The sequence below is a fragment of the Thamnophis sirtalis genome, unplaced genomic scaffold (assembly GCF_051295495.1).
Source record: "Thamnophis sirtalis isolate CommonGarterSnake01/CBP01778 unplaced genomic scaffold, rThaSir2_p1.2 scaffold_15, whole genome shotgun sequence".
Lineage (NCBI taxonomy): Eukaryota > Metazoa > Chordata > Lepidosauria > Squamata > Natricidae > Thamnophis > Thamnophis sirtalis.
In genome coordinates, this window is record NW_028261395.1 from 28,179,282 (window position 1) to 28,201,052 (window position 21,771).

The 21,771-nt window shown below is 41.4% G+C and overlaps 1 protein-coding gene across 4 annotated transcripts in view; it reads right to left on the reverse strand.

Annotated features, from left to right (window-relative positions):
* Window positions 1–13,888: 13,888 nt before the first annotated feature.
* LOC106550260 (solute carrier family 22 member 15-like) overlaps window positions 13,889–21,771 on the reverse strand; it is a 30,463-nt gene continuing 22,580 nt past the window's right edge. Inside the window, exons 9-13 of one of the 4 annotated variants that reach the window (XR_015695166.1) lie at window positions 21,025–21,133; window positions 18,024–18,096; window positions 16,090–16,248; window positions 15,262–15,434; window positions 13,889–14,381 (exon numbers count right to left, since the gene is read on the reverse strand). Coding sequence is in view for 2 of the 4 variants with exons in the window: in XM_087702471.1 (XP_087558597.1) it covers window positions 15,408–15,434; window positions 16,090–16,248; window positions 18,024–18,096; window positions 21,025–21,133 (368 nt within the window). In the remaining 2 variants the exon portion in view is untranslated. Of the gene's footprint in view, window positions 15,435–16,084; window positions 16,249–18,023; window positions 18,097–21,024; window positions 21,134–21,771 lie in introns of all 4 variants that reach the window. The other 3 variants (XR_015695165.1, XM_087702471.1, XM_087702472.1) reach the window with 3 other exon arrangements.

Here is a 21,771-nt window from a genome sequence, read left to right on the forward strand (position 1 = left end):
AACATACAAACGAAGGCAAGCATATCAGGAAATATTTGGGTCCTGTGAAGAGATGGCAAACTTTAACAAAATAAAGCTAAAATATGTAGCAATTCATAATTTTGTAATATATGCAAATCCACAAAGAACGATTTAAGGACAGTGTTTCTTAACCTTAGCAACTTTATGAGGGATGGACTTCATGCTGACAGGGGAATTCTGGGAATTGAAGTCCACCTATCTTAAAGTTGCTAAGGTTGAGAAACACTGATTCAGGAGAGCTGTTTTTCTCAGGCCTTAACAGATGCGGACATTTGGTCAAGCTTAGAAGCTGAGCCCAGCTGGATCTGGTTTGTGCTGAGAGGCAACACTTCCCATCCTCAGGCTGCAGACAAGACTGAAAAAAATATTCTGGAAAGAGGAAAGGCAAACCATTTCTGTAACATTACTGAGAAGCCTCATAAATGTGTTGAATTCCACTTGTGCACACCTTGACTTTTTCCTGTAGGCTATCTTCTACTGCCCTCTACAGATGGATGGAAACATTGCAATAAAACAGCATTCTGCTGCAGCCACACCCACAATACTGTACTGTAAATATATCACGTTTTTTTCCCCTGTGGGTGAGGACAGGCGGCTGTCATCAGAGAATAACACAAAAAAACCCACCATGCAAGATGTGGAAGCATGTGGCTACCCGCATCCCAAATAAATGCATGACCAACCAATCATCTTTGCAAAATAAATAATGCATTTCGAGATAATTTTTTTTCCAGGACCCGGAAAAAGCATTGTCCCTCATAATTTTTCCTGAATTTCTGTGGAATTCAGCTCGACAGCTGAGTCTACCTGAAGGCCGCAGGTGATGTGAGGAGTTTCAGAAATTCTTGCAAGTATTTATATATTTCTCTTACCAGGGATCACAAACACTCCATTCTGTGCAGGAGTAGTTGTACATCAAAGTAGGCGCAGACCTCTGATCATACTGTAGGAAGTTAGCACCCACCCCTCTCCTAGAAAAACGAAATATCCTAGGAAATATTAAAAAGGCAGAATATTATATTTCCCTGGATAAGAAATGGAGACACGATTTTAGTCAGGAAACAGACTCACTCTTAATAGCCCCCACCTTTGTCATTACTCTACATAACAAATATAGGATTAGCCTTCTACAGAAACTCACCAGATGATATCTGGGAACTCAACCAAGCTTGGGACTCAAAAAGACACACAACCTACAAAGTTAGCTAAGCCCCTGGGAGTATGACAACCAATCAGAATACATTTCTTACACAGGAACAGGAAACCGAGAGGTGGTCCCAAACAGAGAATAAAAAACCCAAGAAGTCTCAACAAGCCCCTTTTTTCTCTTTTCTTCTTCACCCAACATCTGGAAGCATATGACCCCCCTTTTCTGTTCAGGAGCTCAAGCCATGTGATCCTGTCCACCATTAAAAGCATCTTTCCAAGCAGCCTCCATGTTTCCAGTGTCTTTTTCCCCACTTGGAACTGAACCCAGAAGGATATTTCTTCCAACAATATTATCACAGTCATCACTGTGACTTTTTTTAACAATCCCCTGCCTAGATCTTGGGTTAGTTTAGATTTTCACATCTATCCTCCCACCTGTAATACTGCTCTCCAGTAAATGCTTTGGCATGTGTTTATATCCTATAACACTGTAAATTATTCCTCCTTGCCATTTTCCTGTTCTGCTTTGGGTAAAATGGCTTCAAAAAGCAGCACTCTTTCCTCCCCACTCACCCCCATTGTAAAAATAGGAGCATATTTAAGTGAGATGAAAATTATTTTTAAAATATCAATGACCTTCAAATAAATGGCTCTCCTTTATAAATTTTTAAAAACAGTTGTAAGAAAGTTAGGACCCACCCCTTTCCTAGAAGAATGAAATATTCTAGGAAATATTAAAAAGGCAGAATATTTCCCCTAAAAGAGAAATTAAAAAAAAAATCTTAAAAGTAACAGAAACAACATCTCCCTGCCCCCAGCAGATATTTTGCTACCAGCTTATCTGCAAGACAAAAGACTGGGCCAGTCTGTCTCCAAAACAAAAGACCTTTAGCTCCAGGATGATGGGATTATCCTTCAGGGCAAAGCCATTCAGCCACAATAGGAAATTGCCCTTCATTGCATCACCCAGCAAGATTCAACCAATCCTGGGACACAGCCTACAAGATTAGCTGGATCCCCACATTGCTCCCTGGGAGTCTGACAACTAATAGGATATATTTCTTGCACAGGAACAGGAAGCTCTAGGGCAAGGCCCAAGGGTGTACATATATTTCTCTCCACTCCATGTGTTCAGCTGCACCAGGACCATGTGCTTAATGGTTCTGCTTCACCATTCAACCATCCTTCCAAGCAGCCTCCATGTTTCCAGTGTCTTTCTCCCCACTTGGAATTGAACCCAGATAGACATTTCTTCCAACACAGTGAAATGCCAACTCGCTTCCAGAAGGAAGGAAAGAAGGGCGCGCGGGTTCAGTCAGGAAAATAGGAAGGGACAGTAGACTGCAGTCCCTTCCTTGGTGTCACTAATTGTTAGTTTACCTTTTATTTATTTTTATTTTTAGCTGGGCCACCCAGGGATGGACACCCAAGCCAAAAAATATGAGTGAGGCTTTCATTGCACAGTCATAACTACCATCTTGATTTTAAAAAAAAAACAACCTCCCCCATGGGTGGGTTTCAAAATGTTTTACTACCTATTCTGTAGGTGTGGCCTATTTTGTGAGTTTGGCTTGATGGTGATGTGACTGGGTGGGCGTGGCCAACTTGATGTCACTCACCAGGAGATGTCATGGATGGGTAAAATGTAGTGAAGCTCACTTACCAACGCTCTTCCTTAGCAAACAAAAAGTTTGGGCTCAATTGTAGTCATTAGTCAAGGACTATCTCTGCCTTCCTCTGCATGGCAGCCTTGTCCTAGTAAACTCCTTCTCCTTTCTGGCAATTTTCCTCTCTGTTAGAGGCACCAAAATAATCCAGACAATGTAAGGTTTCCTGCTGCAGCAGGGGGTTGGACTAGAAGACCTCTGAGTAGCCTTATAGCCCTAAATTGCTGTGTTTTTTTCTTCCTTCCTTCCTTCCTTCCTTCCTCCCTTCCCTTCCTTTCTCCCTTTCTTCCTCCCTCTCTCTCCCTCTCTCTCTTATTTTTAAAGCTTTTTCCCCCTTGCCTAAACCAGCTGGGGAAAAAAACTTTTTTTAAAAAAAGCTTCTGACGGGATAACAGGTTTGGGGGCATGGCCAGGCCACCATTACTACCGGTCCTATTCAGTAGACCAGATTTTCACCACCTCTTCTGGCGTACCATACCAGGAGGAACCATCTCTGCCTCCTCCCTCCACTTTGTGGATGTCCCTGACTATAATAGCAAATCTTTGAATTTAAACGTTTGTAAAAACTCTCTTGAATAGAATGTTTGGCAGTGCTTGCAATTTTGCTTCCAAAGAACAATCCCAGAACTCAGATCACTATAACGTAGCTTAACATTTTTTTTAAAAAACCAGCACAAGAATATACAACAGCATGTGTCTACTTCTAGACAGTGTATTTTCATATTTTACATCAGGAAATCCAATTTTGCGAGTAGAGGGGATTTTTAGATATTTTCTGCCATCTAGGGCATCATTCAGATAGTGCACCTAAGATGATTTATATAGACGGACAGATATCTCCTAAAGACATCTATAATTGAGGCTTCAATCCAGTGTTTCTCAACCGTGGCATCTTTAAGAAGCATGCTGGTTTGGGAACTCTGGAAGTGAAGTACCACATTTAAGTTATCCAGGTTCAGAAACACTGGTTAGGTCCATGATGGCGAACCTATGTCACGCGTTCCAGAGGTGGCACATAGAGCCCTGTCTGTGGGCATGCGTGCCATCGCCAGTTACTCTTCTGGTTGCCGGCACGTACATGTACATTGGCCAGCTGGTCTTCATGAGTGCAGGAGCACCAGAAAATGGCCCGAAAAACTGCCAAAAACCAGGCTGTTTTTGGCAAAAAAAAAAAAAAAACCCAGCCTGAAAATGGCCCAAAAAATAGCCAAAAAGCCCTTTTCAGGCTGTTTTCAGCCTTTTTTTTCAGGAGGTTTCAGGCTGGTTTTGGCTGAAAAACGAGCTGAAATGGCCCGAAAAATGGCCTAAAAACGGCTCCAAAATGCAGGCATGCGCGCGCTGGCCACCTGGTCTTTGGGTTTCCAGTGTGCACATGCGTGCACATGCATGTGCATTCAGGTTTGGGCACTCGGTGCCGAAAAGGTTTGCCATCATTGGGTTAGGTCATTAAAATTATAATCAGATATCTATGTGTCAAAGTTTAAACGCCAATGAAGCTTAGAATTGGGAATCCCGAGAATTAAAGGAATAAGGTCTATAGAAATTATATTGAAAATCAATTGACAGATTTAGCTTTTCTTATTCTCTTTCGGTTAGGGCAATGAACCATGCCCATTGTTCTCTGGATTACATCCCAGAGTTCTAAATGAGATGGTTGTCAAGCCTGCAGCCATCTTTTCTTTGGGATCTTTGGCCTGCCACACTTTCTATTATTTTACTATGCATTTTCTATTGTGGGAAAATGGGAGGGGTGGTGGTACGGAGTTAGATGATATGTAGCCATAACAAAATTCTTTCTAGAAAGCCAAGATCTTTGCACCTCTGCACCTGACAGGAACTGGATGGGTGGAACTGCCAGCATAGCAGTGGAAGATTGGACCATGTGATGGGCTCATGGGTATGGGGGCAAGATCTTGAACTTTCAAGTGTGGGGAAAACCAGGAAACTTTCAGATTTGGATTTTCCCAGATGTGCCAACATAGCTCTCTTAATATATTGGAACTTTGACCAATACTTTGCCTTGGATTCTGATTTAATTTTGGGTGCTATTTGGAACCCTGACAATGGCAGATGTGATCTTGAAACCACTGAACCATATCTTTCAAAGATCCTGGAGAACTGAGGAACTACCAGAGGACTGGAAAGGAGCTCATGTGATTTTCATCTTCAAAAAAAAGGCGGGGGGGGGGGGGACAGATCCAGGAAACTATAGACAAATCAGCCTGACATAAATACCTGGGATGATCCTGGAAAAGCTAATAAAGCACACCACTACCCGACTTCTGCAGCCCCTTGCAATCACTTGCTGCTGGATGCTGCAAGACTCGCCACGCCAGAGAAGCCACAAAGAAGAGGGAGTCAAGCTATTCTCCAAAGCACCTGAGGGCAGAACAAGAAGCAATGGGTGGAAACTAATCAAGGAGAGAAGCAATTTAGAACTGAGGAGAAATTTCCTGACAATTAGAACAATTAATCAGTGGAACAGCTTGCCTCCAGAAGTTGTGAATGCCCCAACACTGGAAGGTTTTAAGAAGAAGTTGGATAGCCATTTGTCTGAAATGGTATGGGGTTTCCTGCCTAGGCAGGGGGTTGGACTAGAAGACCTCCAAGGTCCCTTCCAACTCTGCTATTCTATTCTATTCACTCTCGGCAGGCCACTACAAGGCTCGTTGCGCTGGTGAAGCCCCTCACAGGACGTCGCGTGGCTTGTTGCACCAGAGGAGCAGCTCCCACACCATGCAGTGTCATGCCACGAGTGGCTCCACCAACATGAGCCTCCTGGCATCCAGCTGCGAGTAGCCACAAGTGCCTGCAGAAGTTGGGCAGTGGCATGACAGGTGTTGGGGTGGGAGAGGCCAGGCTGTGGTGGTCTTAAGGTAAGTGGGTGTGGTGTGCATGGGCACTTCCAACCTCCCACTCTAGCTTGATTTTGTTCAAGCTAGAGTGTTTCTTTGATGTTGTTTCTCCATCTTCTTCTGGGTTTGCCTCATGTACTTTGACCTGCTTCTCTCTCTGTATAGAGCTTGTATGGTACAGAATCCCACATTCTCTCCAGGTGAGCAAACCAGTTTATTTGCTGTTTCTGTATGTGGTTTAAGACTGGCTCTATGCTCTAGGCAGGAAGCAGACTCACTCTTAATAGCCCCACCATCCTCAAGAGCCCACAGCAGATGTCCGCATTTAAGAGATACAGAGATAGCTAGGTCTATTCATAGGCAAATAACATCACTCAAGATCCAACAAAGGTAGGATTAGCCCTCTACCCATCTCACCATATGGCACCTGGGAAGATTACATCACCCAGCAAGGCTCAACCAAGCTTGGGACTCAGGACAGCCTATAGAGTTGCCCCTGTATGACCCCATGGGAGTCTGACAACCAATCAGAATACAAGTTCAAATTCAAAAGCTCAGAGAGGATATAAAACTCAGGCCCGCTCAGCACCCCTTTTTTTTTCTTCACCCAACATCTTCAAGGCATGTGGTCCTGTCCACCATTAAAATCATCCTTCCAAACAGCCACCATATTTCTTTTTCCCCACTTGGAACTGAACCCAAATGGACATTTCTTCCGAGAGCATCACAAACATCACAAAAGGATAATACTGCCTCAGGACTTCTACAAAACATTTCAATCATCAGCTAGCACTGGAGAAAATAAAATTCGAGAAAATGAAAAAAACAAAACAAAAACAAAAGCTATGATTGTGCCCTCTAATATGGACTACCTTTTGAAAGCCAAATAAATGAGATAGATGGAGGTCTTGAAAGCACCACTCTTAATGCATGGCACATCAAACATCCTTTGCTCTCATACCATCAAGTATTTAACTTACCAAATCCACACACAATCTCTTCATATAAACACAGACACACATTCTGAAATTTGCTCATCTTTAATAAAGCTTATGGAAAATTAACAAATGTTAAGATGTAGAAATGTTTTTTTTCCAAGGCATAAATCATCAGTCTTCTGGAGATTTAAAAGAATCTTAATTCAGAGGATACATTCTTTAAAATGTATCATTAACTGTATAGATTTTCTGCCTGCTTTCTGGTTGCTATATACAGGTAGTAGTCCTCCAGATCCGAACCTAATGGAGCCTGCCCATTAGGTTCGTCAATTTTTAAAAATCATCAGTGGAATCAGACTCAATTTTACAATGTAGAAAGTTAGCACACCCACCCCTCCTAGAAGAATGAAGTATTTGAGAAATATTTTCAAAGGGCAGATTATTATATTTTCCTAAAGGAGAAACATGTTTCTAAAGACAGAATTTCAGAGACCCAGCTCCTGCCCCCAAGCAGATACAAAGCTGAGGCCAGCCTGTAGAAATGCAGATTTGGTAATCCATTATTACCAGTAGCAAGGTTTGAACAAAGGTAAGATTAGCCCTCAGCCCCTTCATTGCATCAGCACACTTCAACCAAACTTGACTTCAAGACAAACATGAAACAACATGGCCCCATGGAAGTCTGACTACAACCAATAGAATACATGCCCTTGCCACAGGAACAGGAAGCTCAAGTTCAAAGCCCAAGAGAGGATATAAATACCTCTCACTCTCATCTCCACGTCTTCAGCTGCCCAGGACCTCAAGCCCATGTGGTCCTGTCCAACAATAAACCATCTTTCCAATCAATCTCCATGTTTCCAGTGTCTTTCTTCCAGTGGTGGGTTTCAAAAAATTTTGGAACCTCTTCTGTAGGTGTGGCCTGCTTTCCGGGTCCACTGGTGGAACCTCTTCTAACCGGTTCGGTAGATTTGATGAACCGGTTCTACCGAATAGGTGCGAACTGGTAGGAACCCACCTGTACTTTCTTCCCACTTGGAACAGAACCAGATGGATTTTTCTTCCAACAACAAATTTTTAAAATCAAATTCATTAATTGACTCAAATGGGTCATTAAATGAATCAAAGATCTAACTTATTATTTCCTCCGATTCATTAATTGATCGCTGCCATCATTAACTGAACTGAGAGGCTTCCCTGACCATCAGCTATTTCTGGCTGAGGAACTAAATGGCCTCCAAGCAGGCTGGCACAGCTCTCTGATTGCAGTTGCTTTTTTTTTTGAAAAAAAAAATCCATTTGCTACTAGTCAGCTCAGCTTCTTCAGAGGTGGGGCAGTAATTTACAGAACTGCAGTTGCATTTAAAAAAAACACTTGCTACTAATTAGCTTGAGTTTCTAGCCAGAGGGAGATGGTGCAGGGATTTATAGAACTCTCAGCTTGCAAGTAACAGAGATGGAAGGGACCTGAGGTCATCTAGTCTAACCCACTGCCCTCACAAGAGAGTATTTCTGATAAATGCCTATCCAGCCTCTTCCTAAAAGCTTCCAGTGCTGGGGCACCCACAGCTTCTGGACGCAATTTAAATTTAAAACCTACAAACTACTAATATTGTGTTAGTTGTGAAGTCGTGTCCGACCCATCACGACCCCATGGACAATGTTCCTCCAGACCTTCCTGTCCTCTACCATTATCTGGTGTCCATTTAAGCTCAGGTTGACTGCTTCATTGACTCAATCCAGCCACTTCATTCTATGTTGTCCCATTCTTCTTTTGCCCTCAATCGTTCCCAGCATTAGGCCCTTCTCCAGTGAGTCCTTCCTTCTCATTAGGTGGCCAAAGTATTTGAGTCTCATCTTCAGGATCCGGCCTTCTAAAGAGCAGTCAGGGTTGATCTCCTCTAGGACTGACTGGTTTGATTGCCTTGCAGTCCAAGGGACTCGCAGGAGTCTCCAGCACCACAGTTCAAAGGCCTCCATTCTTTGGCGCTCAGCCTTTCTTATGGTCCAACCTTCATAGCCATACATTGCAACTGGAAAAAGCATAACCTTGACTATATGCGCTTTTGTTGGCTGGGTGACACTAATCTCCAAAATAAAAGCAAGGAAACACAACTTTATAGAATGATTTGTGTAGATGCTGGCTAGCATTTCTAGTGGTTTCAAGGCAAATGCAAACAAACTTTATCTTTGCAAAAGTATTGCACTTACAAACACAATAGTTATAGTACCCAAAGTGCTTACAAACAGTACAGTACCACAGAATAACAAAAAAGAATATTTTAAAATACTTACAGAAGCAATTCTAGCACTAGTCCTCAAGCCGGCGCAGCACCAAAACAAGAAACAAAAACAAACTTGGCGCTGCCCCAGCTGCAAAAATCACCAGATATTGTTTGGCCATGTGACCAGGGACAAAAAAAACCCACCCCAAACTGCTGGCTTCAGAAAGCGCATGTCGTGACCCCGAATGGCACAGGCAAGTCACAGAGCTAAAAATGGCGGTCACTTGCAGCAGTGACTGAATCAGGGGTGAAATTCGACTGGATCGGATTGGATCGGGACGATTTGAATAAGTTCCCCGAACTAGTAGAAATCATACTTATTCTTCTTTCCTATATACATTATTGCTAGTCCCTGTATGCCTTAATGGTATCCATACAGTGTGTAGCGAGATCTTTTCCTTCCTATTCTCTTTTAGGGGAGGGGGATCCAATTCTTTTTTTGGTCTTTTGTATAAATTATTTTTCCTGCAATGTTGCTTGGTTTAACGTCCATCTCCATTTTCTTTTTTGTCCTTTCCATACTATTTTCAATGGATTATGATCTGCCCAGACATTGGGTTTTATTTCTGTCTGTTGTACACATGCTTTCAGTTCTCTTCATAAGGCAAGCTGCACTTTTTAATTCATTTGCTTCCCAAGAACATGCTATGCTGGCTGTGAAATCTGGGAGTTGAAGTCACACACAAGTTTCATGTTGCCAAGATTGAGCAACATTGTTCTAAAATAATTTGCACCTGAAAGAAGTTTATCCTTTATTTTTCTTTACCTTTCAGAATGGCAAAGCAAATTAAATACATGGTTTGAACAAATTATAAACAAGCCAGGTCACTGCCACCAGCCTACTAAAGATTTAGAAAGGAGCCATTCTTCCAAGCAACTCATCATCTATTGGAGCTTTCACAAAAGCACTACTTGATCAATTACACTTGTAATTAGCTTCACTGTGCTTTCTGTGTTGCTATAAATCAATGTTCATGCTTTCCGGAATCATCTACTTCAATATTCCTATTTGTAAGATGTATAAAATTGGGGACCTGACTTGATGTAAGCCCATGATTGTAAACAAAAGTAGTTCAGCCACTTGAAAGGCCATTTCAATGATAAATACTTCATGATGTACAATCTATACGCCACTGGAAGGTAATTGCTTATAGTTCCTCGTTTGCAAATTCAGCATTATTTAATTACATTTAATTAAGATTCTTTGTAACTGAAATGATAGTTAAATGTTATCCTATTAAGCTGATTAAGAACACCTGCAAATGTGTAATTGATCCTCCAATACCCAACTTAATTTTAACTAAAACAAAACAAACTCCAAGCCACAAAAGTGTGTTTTCTTTCTTGAGGACTGTTAGTATGTTTTATACTTTACTTATAAATGTATGGGGATGCGATGGCTCAGTGGCTAAGACACTGAGCTTGTCGATCAGAAAGGTCGGCAGTTTGGCGGTTCGAATCCCTAGTGCTGCGTAACAGAGTGAGCTCCCGTTACTTGTCCAAGCTTCTGCCAACCCAAGTTCGAAAGCATGTAAAAATGCAAGTAGAAAAATAGGAACCACCTTTGGTGGGAAGGTAATAGCGCTCTGTGCACCTTTGCCATTTAGTCATGCCGGCCACATGACCACGGAGATGTCTTCGGACAGCACTGGCCCTTCAGCTTTGAAATGGAGATGAGTATCGTCCCCTAGAGTCGGGAACGACTAGCACCTTTACCTATAAATATATGAATTGCATTCCAATGTATTCTGTATTCTCCCCAGCTCTTCACAAAATGATACCCTTTGTACATCATTCCCATCATTCCAAACACAGTAATAGGCAAGATAAGAACCAGAATATTATGGTAACAAGATTTTTAATTTTAAACATGTCTGAAATTGGTTCTGTGAATAAAACAAAGACAAGTGAATTTATTATCAGGGGTCCCTCACCACAAAACCAAACTATCAAAAACAAATTCAAAATTTTTAAATCAGCTATTTTCATAAATGAGATATAGTGCAAAAGCTATAAAAGCAGTAGCTTGCTGCAAATAAATCTTTTCACTCTTTAATTTCCAATTTGATCAACAGGAATTTTCATCATTAATCTCCACCATAAATATTTCGGTATAATGTTCATCAGAAAGCTATATTGATTTTTGTACATCCCCCCCGCCTCCCTCCAGGATAAAAGAACTGGAACATCTTTTAATCATCCAGTTTTGGGAAAGATCATTAATCTGTATGCAGATCTTGATGGAAACTGATGCCATCTTGAGTCTTCAGCTTGTTTACTTGTACAATATCAAACAAACCCTACTTTTCCCAGTAAAAATGATGTGCTAGACAGAGCTGTCAAACTCCCGGCCTGTGGGCCAGATGCATCACGCGCTGGCCACGCCCACGCCCAGTTTAGCAAAGGGGGAAAAAGTCCTGAGACATCACGTGACGCAGCCGTGACATGAGTTTGATACCCCTTTGGGTAGTTGCATTTGTTATTTGTTGCTTGTGGTCTTGTGATAACACTAGCTAATTTGGGCTTTCAACTGTCCATAACAGTTGAGGGCAAGCAAAGGAAACCAAAGCGGTTTGTTATGCAGCCAACTGTAAATCAAAACTACTGTGGCACCATGGCCAATTCAGTCATGGTGTGCAGTTTGTTTTTGAAAAGGAGGCACTTGCCAGATTTCCCATCTCCGTTTCTAAAACTGAAACAGGAAAATGAAGGCAGTCTGACGCGAACCAATCCCCCTTTCCTGCCATCGTTTTTATCATCTGAATGGTTCTGGATCCCTAATGAGCTGCACAAAAATTTTAAGATAAAAATTCTAGGTCGCAACTTAACTTGAAAATTACCTAGTAAACCTTCAGTTAGGCCAGACGTGTCAAACTCGAGGCCCACCAATGGCTTAAACCATTTTAAATAAAGATTAACATCACCCCAAGAGCCAGACAAGGCCTTGGTCTTCTGCATTCTTTGTCTTCAAAATGATGCCTCTAAGTCGGAGCCTAACAATTGGCTTGAGAGGGAACTGCTGCTCTTTCTACTTGAGTAGCTTTGGGTCTGGATGCTTTGGTTGGACTGGAGGCCTAGGACCTTCAACCAAGGACCTTCAACAGTCTAGAGCCATGATGGCGAACCTATGGCATGCATGCCACAGGTGGCACATGGACCCATTTGTCAGGGGACGTGAGGTGTTGCCCTGAATGCTGGCCAGCTGACTTCGGCCTTCTTTTGAAGCTCCTAAAGCCTCCAGAGGGGGCGTGGGGCTGTTTTCGCCCTCCCCGGGCTCCTATAAAGCCTCTAGAGCCTGGGGAGGGTGAAAAAAGCACGCCAAAAATGGGGGGGGGCACTGGTCGTGCGTGCATGCACGCTGGGGTCATACGCATAGCAATATGGGTGTGGCATGACTGTGCACGACCCCCCCCCCCCGCACTCCTCCTTTTGGCACACAAGCCAAAAAAGGTTTGCCATCACCGGTCTAGAGAGAGACTGGGCCAATCCCTGATAAAGCCGTGATGGCAAGCCTGGGCTGAACTCTGCTCTCTTTGCTGCAATATACAGGTAATCCTTGACTTACAACCATTTGTTTAGTAGCCGTTCAAAATTACGACAGTAGAAAAAAGTGACTTGCGACCGTTTTCACACTTACAGCTGTTGCAGCATCCCCCAAAGTCACGTGATCAAAATTCAGATGTTTTAAGCAGCTGGCATATATTTATGGCGGCCACAGTGTCCCAGGGTCATGTGATCCCCTTTGGCAACCTTCTGACAACCAAAGTCAAGGGAGAAGTCAGATTCACTTAACAACCGTGGTACTAACTTAGCATCAACAGCACTTCTCTTCACAATGGTAGGACAAAAGATTGTAAAATAGGGCCTAACTCACTTAACAAACTGTCTTGCTTAGCAGCAGAGGTTTTGGGCTGAACTGTGGTCATAAAAAGGGGGATCTGATTCAATGCTTCAACCACCGGACAATGTCACCTTGGTTCAACTGCTGATCATCTTTGAAACAGCCTGCCTCCTGTGGGTATGACCCTTGCATTTCCCATTAGGATCACAATTTGCCTGGAAAATGACTGCAACTCTAAAGCAAGACAAGAGATCCTTCAGCATTATCAGCAATCTTTGTGTGTTTCAGCTGAGGACTGTCATATCAGTGAGTCAATACAACAGCACAGCTGAAATCAAACAGTCTTATTTCATATAAGCAGAGCAGGGGTGGGATTGAAAATTTTTAGTTCTCTGCCCAGTTTTTGGGTGGGCATGGCCATAGGGTGGGCGTGCACCATGATGGGGGGAGTTTTCACTCTCCCCAAGCTCTGGAGCGTCCGGGAGGGCAAACACGATGTTCCCCGAGCTCTGGAGACCCTCTGGAGGCCAGAAACAAGCCCGTTTCTGGACTTCCAGTAGGCCTGTTTTTTGCCCTTCTCAAGGCTCTGGAGGTTTTTCTCGAGCCTCCGGGAGGGTGAAAATGGCCTCCCCCGGCTCCAGAGACCAGAAACAGGCCCATTTCCAGACTTCCGGTAGACCCAATTTTCACCCTCCCAGAGCCTCCACGTGGGCCTTGAACTTACTTGGCATCCAAATGGCGTGGAGACTCCTGGGAGGGGAGGCCAGACCTTGTAACTACCAGTTTGGCGAACCAAATTAAATTAACATCCGGTTCACCCAACCGGGCCTAACTGTTTGAATCCCACCCCTGAAGCAGAGGGACAAATTGGATTCGGTTGATTCTTTTAGCAGGGTTTTTGTTTTGTTTTCAAATTAGTGAACCACATTTTTCACTTTGCAGAGTAAATCAGCTCCCCAGATTTCTCGTTATTAGCTATTAGTAGCTTTTGTTTCTGTCAGCTACATTATGCAAAGTGTGTTTGCCCTGCCTATCCTTATTACTAGCATGCTTTGCTGCTCAAATACAAACAGCAGGATGTTAGCACTACAGACTGCTTTTACCCCCCAAATACAAAATCTTAGCAGGACAGTATGAAACCACAGAATTTATTAGCCATTTTCTACATAATTGAAATAAAAGGATACTTTTTGTAATAGGAAAAACTACCTTCACAATTCACTTTTGCTTCCGTAGGAAAAATATTCTTTTTAGTATTTCATATTCCATTTCATTATAAAAATATAATTTATAAAATTTTCCATCATTAGCAATATCAGAAAAAAAGCTAATCATTTGTGTTTATGTTTAGAAGGGCACAGATTGACATCTAGAATAATCCCATCGTCTATTTTACCTCCGAGTTATAAAAATGAAGACTGTCTATTTTACTAGAGAGCACTGAAAAGATATATTTATTTAAGCCAAAATAAGCTGTACTTCAAAAGCCAGGGATGTTTCCTCAGTTCCTTTTAAATTTACTGTAAATTTTAAATCATGACATGTAACTGCCACAGAAATCTCATCCAGAAGAAAATATGATCTGAAAGAAGTTTGTCTGAGTCCTCAAAACAGCTGACTATGGCCTGGGGATAACAGATTGTCAAAAAAATCATTTTAGCTTCTACATTTTCCCTTATAAATGAAATACAATGACAAGAAACTGAGTTGGCAAGTGTTACATTCAAGGAACTACATATCAGAAAAAGAGGTATATGTAAGGCCTCAGGTGTTCGTAATGTGCAGGAGCCAGTATAATATTTGATTGTGATCAGTTCCGCAGCATCCATTTCTCACACTTCTGTTTCTAGAGGAGTTTTTGAAGGTTCATGGACAAATAATTTTTTGGAGCAGTGATAGTTTTTTTCATATCTTTTCATATCTGGCAGATTTTTAGATTCAATGCCTATTTTGTTTTCTAGGGTACATAAAAATGACACCTGCTAAACATAAGGCCTAAAATCTGACTACTTACCTATTTCTTACAGCGAGCAGGAGATGCAGTCTCTTTAATTTAAATTTCAGATTACATACAGTGTGTATATTACAATGACTGTTAAAACAGTAACAAATTGCCAGTTCTTTGGCATTTATAAATAGGGTAGACCATCCAAAATCGTTAATATAAAAATATTGGCAACAAGATTCTGTAGAAATTAAGAGCCAAAGCAAAATGGCATATTCCAGGCCTGAAAAATCTTCTACTCTGAAGATACTATAAGCATCAATGTAATATTAATTCCAATATGCTGAGCCCAGAATATCACACAATTAATGGTCAATTTTCTGACTGCTTATTTAGAATTGTAATCAATTCCCCAATAATTTATACATTTCAAGAATAATTATCCTATTATCTGTTTACTAAATGAAAAACCACAAGTAATTATGAATGTTTTAAAACATTCCGCATACAGCATTTGAAAAATCGGTTTAGGCCCTTAAATTTTCCTCATTAATTTTTACCTCTCCCTCTCCACAGATCTTCACAGGTTATGTTTACGTGAGACATTGATCATTCTGGAAATGGGAAAATAGATTTGAATGTCGCAATGTGATAATCTTGATGGCAGCATCAACTGAAATTCTCAACCAAGATACTTTTTGCAATACTAAAATTTTTCTTCTAACTGATTTACCTGTTAAACAGATGAAAAAATCAATTAGGATAGTTGTTATAAGAATTAACCAGATACCAATTTAATAGGCTACAGAAATTTTAAAAAATAATCCCTCCTTACAAGTCCAGATGCAAATTACAAAAAAGAATATTAATGGGTAGCAGATAAGAAAGGAAAGGCATAATTCTTCAAGTTACATATGGTGATTTTGACATTATCTGATCTTCAAAATTGAGCAGTCATAATATCTAGAATCCAGAAATTCTTAATAGTTTCACAGAAGACACAATGCAAGAATTCAGATCTAAAATGACTAGCTATTAGCACCAAGACACTATTCATAAGCAACAGTTATTAATAACGTAATATTTTTACACGTGGTTTACATTAAATATTGGTAGTTCTCCTGAGCCATAATGAATGAACGTGCTCAAATTTATGATAATTCAGTTCAACAGACACTAAGACACTTAACAATCACAAAAGCTTTTATTAGTCATTTTTCTATCTTCCAAATAATTAGAAGAGTGAATGGAAATTGGGGAAACCTGAACTGTTGTGGAGTCAGATACTGAATCATCTATTGGAGTTAAAGGAAATAGATTATTTCAAAGAAGTGAGACAGATTTCCAGCAGCACAGAAGACACATAAAAATAATTGCGTTTACTCTGCCTTTTTGTTTTTAAGTATCTGATAGACAGGCATCTGCAGATCTTCAATAGTTTCTGCAATTGGTTTGTTCAGGGTTTCTGGAAGTAGAAGAGTCAGAAAACCAGCTGATAACCCACTGATTCCAAAGACTCCAAATGGCACAGAGGGACCAAGAGATTTCTAGAAGGAATCAATTAAATTATTTGTTATGAAATAATATAATTAGGTAGATAAGAGTTATTTTAAAAGTCTTCATTGAATTGCAGTGATATATAAATAGGATATATAAATGAATGAATGCATCACCTTGTTTTCTAATACATATTTAGCACGTTCTGTATATTAGAGTTTTGTGAAGTACAGAAAACAGTCTCCTCCAAAAAGTCAAAGGAACAATAAAGAACAAACATGACAATTCAGTGCCAGAATTCAAAGTGATGAACATATCAATCTCCTTCCTTCTTACATTCTGAGGATTTTTCTTAGAATAATTCCCCTTCCTATAAACCAGTGGTGGGATTCAAAAAAATTTACTATCAGTTCTGTGGGTATGGGTTGGTGGGCATGGCAGGGGGAGGATAATGTAAAATCTCCATTCCCTACCAATTCGCTGGGACTTGGGAAGCAGAAAATAGATGGGGGCGGGACCAGTCAAGAGGTGGTATTTACCGGTTCTCCGAACTACTCAAAATTTCCGCTATCGGTTCTCCAGAACTGGTCAGAACTGCTGAATACCACCTCTGCTATACACCATATACAAATATACTGCAGGAGAAGAGAAGGCAGAACTGGGGGCAGAATTAAGCATATCATCAGCTTAAGAGTTGTTACGTTTCCACATACAGGCCCTTTCTGGATTCTGCTGACCCTTATCTGGTGCCAATTTAGTCTTTAACTTTAGTTGCCTAGATTCCTATGCATCGGCTTGAATAATGCTTTTACGCTACAACTTTACGGGATGATCCTGATATTCTACACATGATATATACGTAAATAATTTATGAACAAGAAACCAAGCATATTTCACATCCAATTAATTTATTCAGAAGTTGTGACAGAATAAAGACCAAGTTGTTGGTAATTCACTGCTGAAAAGCAGAGAAATGAAAAGCTCCAAGGGTTTGAGAATGAGGAAAAGATCAAGAGTAGAGATTTGAGGAAGGTTTTCTGCAAATAAATTCAGGGGCAGAAAATCTACTTGCTATATAGAAGCCTCCGATCAGCTGTCCCCACATTCAATTCCTTGCTCAGATCCAAACTAGACTGATGGTCTATAATTAGATATCTTGAAAGGTTCGTTTTTAATGTAAAAAGTAGTCAGAGGGGAGGGGATGTCAAAATTGGAACAAAACCAAAAGGGTAAAAATGAGACATTTAATTCTTTCCTCTCTGACATATTTTCATCTGCCATGACACCTCACTCTACTGTCAAGCCTCACTGGCTAACCCTTTGGCCATACTACATCTACACCAATGGTGGGGTTCAAAATTTTTACTACCGTTTCTGTGGGTGTGGACAGGGCAAGGATACTGCAAAATCCCCATTCCCTCCTGATCAGCTGGGACTCGGGAGGCAGAGAATAGATGGGGGCGGGGCCAGTAAGAAGTGGTATTTACCGGTTCTCCGAACTACTCAAAATTTCCGCTACCGGTTCTCCAGAACTGGTCAGAACCTGCTGAATACCACTTCTGGTCCACGCCGACTTTCAACTTCCCATAAACATAAGAAGGCTATGCATTTTATATGTTCATCTAAATCTTAATCAGACTTATTCAAAAGTACTTTGAATATTTACCAAAGAAATACTTTTAGTCACATATATATCATGATACAAATACTAGTAAAATATATAAGCCCCACAACTATCACATTAGAATTATTGCATGTGACCAATCTTGTTAATTGATTTGAAAGTTTGATTAAACAGGATATACTGCAAGATGGCATTACTTACCAAGGAAGGAACAAATGGAGCCAAAATTCCTCCAAACCTACAAACCATTGAGCATACACCCAAACCAGCATTTCTGTTTTATAAAAGAAATACCAGTTAGTATTTATCCAAAGGAAAAATAAGACTAATCTACAGATTCATGCTAAATAATGCATTGTAGTTTTTAATTGAATTTAGCTTTTAAACTGGATCAATCTCGCTTTGTGATCTTATATCACCATCCTATTATTTCCTCCACCACATAATATTGTTCAATATTATCAACTGGAAAAATATTGTTTATACTTCAAGAATTTCCTTGAATAGAAATAATGAAACTTCAACGCTTCCTCTACAGATTCTAGAGACACCTGAGATGGTCTTGCTCGTCTGTCTGAAAAGATTTGAACTCATTACTCCTAAAAAAGTGAACAGGGATCTCAGAGTGCTGAGCTCAGCCACCTATCTTTTAGAATAGTGTTGGCGAACCTTTTCGGTATCGACTGCCAAAATGGGAGCATGTGCCCATGCTGAAAACTGGAAGAGCAGCAGCCTGGTGCGCATACGTGCATGAGGAAGATGCTCTGACAGGTTACTGACATGCGTAGGTGCACGGGCCAGCTGGTCTTTATTCACACCAAAAACTGGAAAACCAGGTGGCTGGTGCACATGCGCGTGCCCGAAACCAGAAAATCGTATTTCCAGCGGGCACATGTGCACTGGGCAGCTGCTCTTCCGGTTTCCGGCACAAACACACACACACGTGTGAAGACCAGCTGGCCATTGCGCTGGAACCCTGAAGAGCAATGGGCAAAGGCTCCGTGCCCAGAGAGATGGATCTGGGTGCCACTTCTGGCATGTGCCCTCTGGAACGAACTCCCCTCAGGGATTCGGACCCTCACCTCTCTCCAGCCCTTCCGAAAAGCCGTCAAAACCTGGCTTTGCCGGCAGGCCTGGGGTTGCTGAGTTCCCTCCCCTCTCGACTTGTATGGTTGCGTGATTCTTGCTTATTTTAATTATCTGTATTCTGTTTTATGTTCCCCCTTTTCCCTTTTTGAATTGTTTGCCACCCTGAGTACTTCCCGGAGAAGGGCAGCATACAAATAATAAAATTCAATTCAATTCAATTCAATGTGTGCCATAGGTTTGCCATCATGGCTTTAGAACCATATCCCTTCTGGCTCTCAAGCTCCACGTGGTAGTAAATGCTTCTTTGTGGGAAAGGGTGATGCCACCTGTCTTGAACGAGGTGATATCCGTCACCTCCTCAAGAAGCCGTTGCTGAACTCCAGTCGATACCCTTTGGCTGATGGCATCTGCATGATGCCCAATCTGCTGGGATTGTATTGGCTGGGTAGAAACACCTGGAAAAAGGCATTCCTTCAGACAATCAGCTCTTGCTTGAGGGGGCGGGAGAGGACTTTGTACAGCTTCATGCTATGCACAAATTGTTCTCATTTCTGGACTGGAAGGTCCTATTCATGGTGGCTTGTCATCTCCGAATTGGCTTAACGTGACATGCTTTATAGCATGTCAAACTCATCACATCATGTGATGTATCATGACTTTTTTTGCCTTTGTGGAGCCGGGGTGGGCGTGGCCTGCAGGCCGCCAGTTTGACACCTCTGCTTTATGGGGCGCTTCCCTCAAAATTCATTCAAAAGCTGACATTGTTCCAAAATAAAGCAGCCTGGACACTTTCATTTCATTTCATATAATACTCATGTGATAACTGTGTTCTGGGAGATGTACGGGATTACAACAGGCCACTAGGTGGCATTAAATTGCCATATTTATGTTCTTCAGTGTCCTGTGCAATAGAAAAATATTTTCAAAAGAGAAGAATAATTTCAAAATGTCCTGCAATATTACCTCAAACAACATTTTATGAATAACTAACTAACTAAATAAATGAATAAACATCAGAGACCATATTAAGGGATACCGTTAAAAGGCCCACTCAAGTCACAGAGATAATCACGCAAAATTAGATCTAGCGGTGAAGCCACCAGGCTGGACAGCAGGAGACTGTGGGTTTTAATCCTGCCTTAGCCACAAAAGCCAGCTGGATGAATTTGGGCCAGTCACTCTCTCTCAACCTAACCCACCTCACAGGGTGGTTGTTGTGAATAAAATAGGAGGAGTAAGGTGTATTGGATATCTTTGCTATATATCTTTGGTGTGCGTGTGCGGGTGTGTGTGTGTGTGTGTTCCAGCCTAACTTTGGAACGCCTTGAGCAATTTCAACCAAACTTGGTACACAGATGACATACTCTCTAGAAACAAATACTGTGGGGGTAAGACACCCCTCACGCCCCTCGGGGGGGGGGGGGGTGGTTCTATTAAGATACAGCCTGTTGTGCCTTAAAATGGCTTTTACTGTACTATCGTAAAATGGCTTCTACTGTACAGCACAGTGGAGTTGCCAGGGTAACGGCCTCACAGTACTCCACAAGGGGGCTCTCTCTGATAAGGCAGAAAATCCAACATTAGAAATTACGTTTGGTCCGGACATTTTCCCCCTATAAATAAATACCCGGACAATGCTGGGTTATCAAGTAGTACATAAATAAATGCAGATAATGTAAAACTGGATAGCTTTCTAAAAAGAAATCTGAAAGTACATGTAGAATGAAATATCCTTTCAACCATATTTTTTTATCCTTTCTTTACATCTTAGAGTGGCTTCTTCTCTCATTTCTCCTCCAACATTTTAACATTAATATGAAAATAACTATGTCATGATTTGCCATCATTCACAAGAGAAGAGGAAGCTTGATTGTTCTGAGACAAGACAAACGATATCCACTGAAGAGCACTGGGCGTTCATCTTTAGAGGCAAGAGATTCTTATAGAAGATATTTTTTACAGACAGCTCCGACATCTAATTCAGAAGTGTGAAGGTTTGTCTGCAATATGTAACTGCTGATGTGATTTCAGATGGCTTATATACATTATATATTGTGATAATTTAAGGTTTTGGAAATAAATATAAAAACAACAATGTTAAAAGTCTGCTTACCTTACGACTGTGGGATATAACTCTGAAGTATAGATATATACAATGTTGAAGGCAGCACTTACAGTCAATTTCCCATATAAAGCCAAAATTCTGGTACTGAAGAAAAATCCTTAAACAGAACATAGGACAATTAAACAAACATTTCCCACCTTCTAATAAACAACAGTAGAATAATAGGCAGCTCTATTTAGAAATAAATTCCTCTGTTTAGTATACCTTTGGTGAAGAGCAACCTGTAATTAGCACAAAGGGAAAACAACTCCAATTTTAAATGACACCCTTACTGGTGGTCATCAGGGTGCTTGGCTAGGGGCAAGGAAAACGCCTACATGTCATCTGGATACTTTCTCCAATGCTATAGTTCAGTGATAGCATGTCCGCGCTCATCTGGCCCGCAACCCAGAAGAGGAGCTGCCCAGGGGCATGTGTGTGCCCAAAAATGAACTTCCAGTTTCCAGCGCATGCATGTCTTCCAATTACTAGCGTGTTTGCGCGCACAAAGATCAGCTGGTTGATGCGCATGCTCATGCCGGAAAATGGAAGACCAGCTTTTCCAGTTTCCGGCACTGCTGCATGCACTAAGACCAGCTGATTGTCACGAGCGCATGTGGGCCAGAAACCCTGAAGAGGAATGGGCAACACCGCGTGTGCCAGGCGACATGGTCCCACGTGCCACTTTGGGCATGAGTGCCATAGGTTCGCCACCACAGGTATAGTGAAGCTCATGGCAAATATGATCATTTTCCC